At 48.8% G+C, this 6,424-nt stretch overlaps 1 protein-coding gene across 1 annotated transcript; it reads left to right on the plus strand.

The window, feature by feature from the left end:
* The first annotated feature begins 192 nt into the window (after positions 1–192).
* Positions 193–5,200, plus strand: SMG8 (SMG8 nonsense mediated mRNA decay factor). Its single transcript, XM_068415667.1, has 4 exons — positions 193–1,894; positions 2,520–2,665; positions 3,077–3,952; positions 4,814–5,200. The coding sequence occupies exons 1-4, from the start codon at positions 196–198 to the stop codon at positions 5,009–5,011; spliced, it is 2,919 nt and encodes a 972-aa protein (XP_068271768.1). The 5' UTR covers positions 193–195; the 3' UTR covers positions 5,012–5,200.
* Positions 5,201–6,424: the final 1,224 nt, after the last annotated feature.

The raw sequence follows: 6,424 nt of genomic DNA on the forward strand, positions 1-6,424 counted from the left end.
TCCGCTCTCTCACTGTACAGCGCTGCCGTGGGGCGACTCTCGCAGCCCCGCCCCCTCTCGCCGTGTCCGCACGCCCCGTACCCGTCCGGCAACGACCGTTATGACGCTCCCCCCGCGGTCCCGCCCCGAGGCTGCGCTGCGCAGGCGCAGGGGAGCCGCGTCTTCCGGGCGGGCGCGGCGGAGCCGAGCGGGGCCATGGCGCCGCCGGCGGTAGGCGTGGGGCCCATGAGCTTGCGGGAGCTGCTGCTGGCCGCCACGGCTGCCGCCGAGGGGGGCGGCGCGGCGGCGGGGCCGGGCGCGGCGGCCGCCGGCGATGAGGAGGTGTGCGTGATGGGCATCTTCGGGAAGACGGCGCTGCAGCTGTGCTCGGACAAGACGGCGGTGGTGAACACCGTGTGCGACCGGCAGGTCTTCCCCCTCTTCGAGGAGGAGGAGGAGGACCCCGAGCTGGCGGACGGCGCCCCGGGGCAGGAGAGCGACCCGACGGCCAAGAACTACAACCAGCTGCAGGCCTACTACAGCCAGGAGAACCGGGTGCTGTTCCTGGTGCTCACCTCCGTCTACGACACGTCGCAGCTGCTGCGGGCCTGCGAGGACCTGGCGGCGGCCGAGAGCAGGGCGAGCGGGCCCGGCCACCCCTCCGGCGGCCCGACCCCGATGTCTCACGCCGAGGCCCACGAGTTCTGGAAGCACCAGGAGAAGCTGTACTGCCTGAGCCTCCTCTACCTTTTCTCCGTCTGCCACATCGTGCTGCTGGTGCACCCCACCTGCTGCTTCGACATCACCTACGACCGCGTTTTCAGGGCACTGGACGGGCTGCGGCAGAAGGTCTTGCCCTTCCTGAAGGCTGCCATCAAAGACTGCCCGGTCGGCAAGGAGTGGAAGCTCAACTGCAGGCCGTGCCCTCCGCGCCTCCTCTTCCTCTTCCGGCTCAACGGGGTCCTGAAGGTGGATCCCCTTCCAAGCAGGGGCCAGGACCCCTGCGGTCACCTGGAAAAGCCCCCCCCCAAGAAGCACTCCCCCAAGAGGAGGCTGCAACATGCTCTGGAGGATCAGATCTACCGCATCTTCCGCAAGAGCAGGGTGCTCACCAACCAGAGCATCAACTGCCTCTTCACCGTGCCTGCTAACCAGGCTTTCGTGTACATTTTGGCTCGCGGGGCCCAGGACGGAGATGATCCGGTAGCCATGCTTCTTGACCAACTCAGGAGCAACTGCACCATGAGAGAGACTGACTCGCTGCTGGCTCCCACCGTCTCGGGACCCAGGAGGTATCAGATGATGCGGCATGGCAGGCAGCAGCTGTCCTTCCATGCAGAGAGCAGCAGCTCCAGCTCCTCTGGACAGCTTGTGGACTGCACCCTCAAGGAGTTCCTGTGGCAGCACGTGGAGCTGGTGCTCAGCAAGAAGGGCTTCGATGACAGCGTGGGGAGGAACCCACAGCCCTCTCACTTCGAGCTCCCAACCTACCAGAAGTGGGTTGCTGTAGCTTTAAAACTGTATGAAGTGACCATTGAATGCAAAGATGATGACCCAACCTCTCTCACTGGGGAACTGAGCTCAAAAATCATGGGTAGCATCAAAGTCTTGGAAGGCTATTTAGATATAGACACCAAGTTCTCTGAAAACCGTTGCCAGAAAGCTCTCCCCATGGCCCACAGCGCCTATCAGTCCAACCTGCCCCACAATTACACCATGACGGTCCATAAGAACCAGCTGGCCCAGGCCTTGCGTGTGTACCGTCAGCACGCCCGCGGCCCAGCCTTTCACAAGTACGCCATGCAGCTGAACGAGGACTGTTACAAGTTCTGGAGCAACGGGCATCAGCTTTGCGAAGAACGAAGTTTAACTGACCAGCACTGCGTGCATAAGTTTCATCTGCTCCCAAAAGCAGGTAAAGCAGCTCACATTGAGTCTCATGGTTTAATTTTGTATCTGCTTTAAAATGTCTTGTCTTAGGCTGAAAACACCGATTCTTGCGTGTTTATGGAAGATGAAAGCTTGGCAGCTTTAAAGCTTCATCTTTGTACAGTGGGATTAATTATAGCAGAGCTGTTGTGCAGGTTTCCGTTATGTTGAGTAATGTTTAGGAGCAAGTGCACTGTTAGTAGTAACTTTGGTTTTAGTAGTAACTTTGATTCCATCTCGCTAATTAGAGACATCACACTGGAGTCCTTCTAACAAGAAATGTGGAAGAGAACAAAAGTTCTCTAGGAAGATAGCTTGATTGATGTCAATCCAGGAATAGAAACTGAGATACATTTATTGCAGGCAGAAGAACTATTTATGCCTTTTAGGAAGAGGTTATAAAAGCAAAGAAGATTCAGTTTAGTGGTATAACCTACGCTGGAACTTTGTATTAAAAGTGGGAAAGGGAGGGAGTCGCTTGACAAACTGGCATTGCTGGCAAATAATTTTGCATAGGTGTATAGCAAGGAGGAAGCAATGGATGAAGGGAATTAAAGAATCTCTAGAAATGGTGAGCAATTTATCTAGGGTTTGATTGATTTTGCTTTCAGGTGAAAAGCCAGAAGCAGACAGAAACCCTCCAGTTCTGTACCACAACAGCCGGGCTCGTTCCACTGGTGCCTGTAACTGTGGAAGGAAACAAGCTCCCCGCGATGATCCCTTTGATATCAAAGCAGCTAATTATGACTTTTACCAGGTAACTATTAGGTCTCTGTTTTTGCTTCAAGCATTGCTTTTGCTTCATCAACAAAGTCTCTATTCTGAAGTGACTACAGGTAAGTTTCCTCTTAACCTTACCAACTTGTAAATGTTGCTTGGGGGAGATATTTCTGGGAGGAGAAATGTTTGCACGATGGGCTGACCAGAGTGGGCCGTTCCAGTCTTCACCAGTGCATGCATGCAGGAGCATCTATTTACACTTCAAGTGTGTTGGTTCGTTTGAGTTTTAAATCCATCCTGTCTGTGGGCTGTATTCCCATTGCTGCTTTGGTTTTCATGTGGCGCAAACCTCTTGAATCTTAATTGTAGCTGCTGAATGTTGTGACTCTGAACTCCCTCATCTCTGAGACGGAAGATGGAAAAGTTAACTGCATTTTCTTTCTCATAGCTGCTGGAAGAAAAATGCTGTGGGAAACTGGAGCACATCAACTTTCCCGTATTTCAGCCAAGCACACCTGATCCAGCCCCTGCTCGGGATGAGTCGTCTCCAGCCCCTCCAGAAGGCGAGATTGAGAAACTTAAAGAAAAAGAACCTCAGACTCAGGGAGAAAGCACAGGCCTGAGCTTAGCCCTCAGCCTGGGTCAGTCGACAGGCAGCTTGGGCACTTACCCGCCTGATGCCCAGGGTGGAGGGGACAATGCAGAAAGTCACGGGCAGAGCGGGGACTCCAAAAGTGAGAAGAGGCCTAGCCTGGTTGATCGCCAGGCATCCACTGTCGAGTACCTCCCTGGGATGCTCCACTCTAATTGCCCCAAAGGCCTCTTGCCAAAATTCTCCAGCTGGTCACTGGTTAAGCTGGGGCCTGCTAAGGCTTATAACTTTCACACAGGCTTAGATCAACAAGGCTTTATCCCGGGTACAAACTATTTAATGCCTTGGGACATCGTCATCAGGACAAGAACTGAAGATGAAGGAGACTTAGATACCAACTCCTGGCCTGCACCTAACAAGGCTGTTCCTGGAAAAAGAAGCGCAGTTGTGATGGGAAGAGGAAGACGGAGAGATGACATAGCTCGAGCTTTTGTAGGATTTGAATACGAAGATGCACGTGGTAGAAGGTTCATGTGTTCAGGGCCTGATAAGGTCATGAAAGTGATGGGCGGGGGGCCAAAGGAATCCGCCATCAAAGCCCTCAATTCTGACATGCCGCTGTACATCCTGTCGTCGACTCAGGGACGAGGACTCAAGCCACATTACGCTCAGTTCATGAGGCTCTTTGTGGTGGTCCCTGATGCTCCACTGCAGATCACATTAACACCTCAGGTAAGATGCGGAAGAGGGAATCTGGTAACTGCAGAGTAAAGGGTTGGTGGGTGCGATGGTAATTGTAGGACCAGAAGGCACAAGGGTGACGGGCAAAGTGTGTCGGAGGGATGCTACGAGAAACTCTTTCCCACTCAAACCAACTTCAGTCAAGTTCTCTAAGGCAGTAATCACCAAAAGTATCTGTTTATAAAGAACAGGTTGGTTTTTTTTTTTTTACACTTCTAGATTGCCTTATGCCAGCTTTACACTTTGTATAAAGTAAGTTTTAAAAAATATTTTATCAAGGATGAATAGCATTCTATACTGTAATAATTGCTTCTTTTTAAAAAGATAACAAGGGAGTAATGACTGTGTAAGAACGAATTTATCATTTTAAATGTCAGAGAGAAAAGCAGTGACTCATTGCTGAGATTAATTATTATTAGTTACCCTTGGAATTTAGGAGGTGAAGAGGTGCTGGGGTTTTTTAATTGGAGATTTTTTTCCTGTTTTCAAATATGTATTAAAAAAATGGAGAAAAAGCTCCACCTAAGGGTGTGTTTATATTTGGAAAAGCCACTATGCTTTGTGTGTGGGCTCCACACATCAGTTCTTGGTGTGAATAAGACTTTCTGAATCTTTTAATACGAATTATACAAGAGCCATATTAAATGTTGCTGAAATCCTTGAAAATTCACATTGGTTTAGAGTGAGGTGACAGCTCAGGGATCTCTGTGCTTCAGTATTGAAATCCGCTGTTAACACAGCGTTTGCTGCTGCCCGAGAGGCAGCTGGCTTGTTTGTATTGTGGGATCGCTTTGGTAGGATCTAAATTCTAATGATGATTGATTATCTACTCATATTTCCTTTTGTTTTCAGGTTCAACCAGGGCCACCGCCTTGTCCTGTGTTTTACCCTGAGAAGCAGGAAATAACCCTTCCAGCTGATGGACTGTGGGTGCTTAGATTTCCTTACGCATACGTGACAGAACGTGGACCCTGCTTTCCTCCCAAAGAAAGCCAACAATTAATGAGCTACAAAGTTCTCCGAGGAATACTGAAAGCAATTACACAATAAGAATTATTCTGGTAGTTTTATTTTGGTTTAAAAATACTTGTTTTCAATCCAAACAATGGATTTTGATACACTTCTGTTACCAAACAGCTATCGCTGTGATGTGGTGAAGCTTAATGTATTTCACTGGAACACATTTTCCGTTTGTTAGATTTTCATATGTTGAAAAAATAAAAGTTGGTTATCACAATATACTGAGGCTGTACTACTACATGTTTTGAAGATAGTGCTTTTCCCCATCGTATCTTTCTACATACATATTTAGGAATATTTAAAAATTAGCATTGCCTGAAATCAGGGGTTTCCTTTGTCATATTGAGGCAACGAGGGGCAGAATCTCTTATCTTTTTTTAAACAAGCTATTTGTATGCAAACACTAGCTGCTTTTAATGTGGTAATGTGAGAAATCGCTTGTCTTTGATCTTGTCCTTAGGGGGAAAAAAAAAGGCATTGCAGTTCTGGTTTGTATTAATACCATAGCCAGAAACTGTGCTTATCTATATCAAGTTGAAATATTTTACTGTATTTGTATTCATAGATCTGATTTTGTTGAGAGGCTGACTTAATTTCATATTTTGGAATGACAGATCTCTGTGGAAGCTAAACCTGCTGGTAAATTTGTGGAAAATGTAGAGCTGTGTGAGCTTGTTAGTTAGAAGCAGCTGCAGCTTAATTGTCAGTATAGCTTGACTGGTAGTGATTAAACAGACTTTTGGTTGCTGAAAGGACGGTTTTGGCCCAGTTTGAATCTCAAATTGAGGGAGTTTGGGTTATTATGCTACACTTCCCAAAAGGTATGTCGAAAGGTAGCTTAAATCCTGGGAGTTTTGCATGTGGCTGTTAGTGCCAAAAAATTAGTTGCTGTAAAGCTAACTTTTTGTGGAGGTAGGATGTATTAGTGCTAGCAGCTGTATGCTGAGATGTAATTTAATTTCTAGAATATTTGTTTTTAATTAGCATGCATACAAAATTTAATTTGCCAATTCGTTATAATGCAGTAATTAGACCGCATGACCAGAGTTGAGACCTGGTTTCTGTTCGGCGTATGACATCTCTGATGAGCTGGGCGTGGAAAACGCCTTCCCCTGTGAGGAAGACAGCGTCTCCCTCTGCACGCCTTAATGAATTTAGATTTACCAAGCACTTAGTGATTCCCGAGTGTGATCAATAAAATGAAAAGCACTACAGAGAACGGTTGTCTCTGAGAGCTGCGGCCGTGCCACAGGCAGCAGGGAAAGCGCAATGGGAAATTAAAGCGTGTAACGGGGAATGGCTCGCAGCATTTGTTAACTGCATTTTTAAAGTGCGAGCCGTGCCAGGCGCCTGGAGGAGCAGGGGCCCGGCCGAGGGCTGAGGCCGAGCTCCCCCCGCCTCAGCCCGGCCCCGCTGAGGGGAGGCCGCCTCACGGCCGAGCCC

The sequence above is a fragment of the Nyctibius grandis genome, chromosome 18 (assembly GCF_013368605.1).
Source record: "Nyctibius grandis isolate bNycGra1 chromosome 18, bNycGra1.pri, whole genome shotgun sequence".
NCBI classification, from domain to species: Eukaryota; Metazoa; Chordata; class Aves; order Nyctibiiformes; family Nyctibiidae; genus Nyctibius; species Nyctibius grandis.

Coding starts and splice junctions, on each gene's coding strand:
- SMG8 (XM_068415667.1), top strand. CDS start 196: ATGGCGCCGCCGGCGGTAGGCGTGGGGCCCATGAGCTTGCGGGAGCTG. Junction 1,895..2,519: donor TCATCTGCTCCCAAAAGCAG/GTAAAGCAGCTC, acceptor TTTTGCTTTCAG/GTGAAAAGCCAGAAGCAGAC. Junction 2,666..3,076: donor CTAATTATGACTTTTACCAG/GTAACTATTAGG, acceptor TCTTTCTCATAG/CTGCTGGAAGAAAAATGCTG.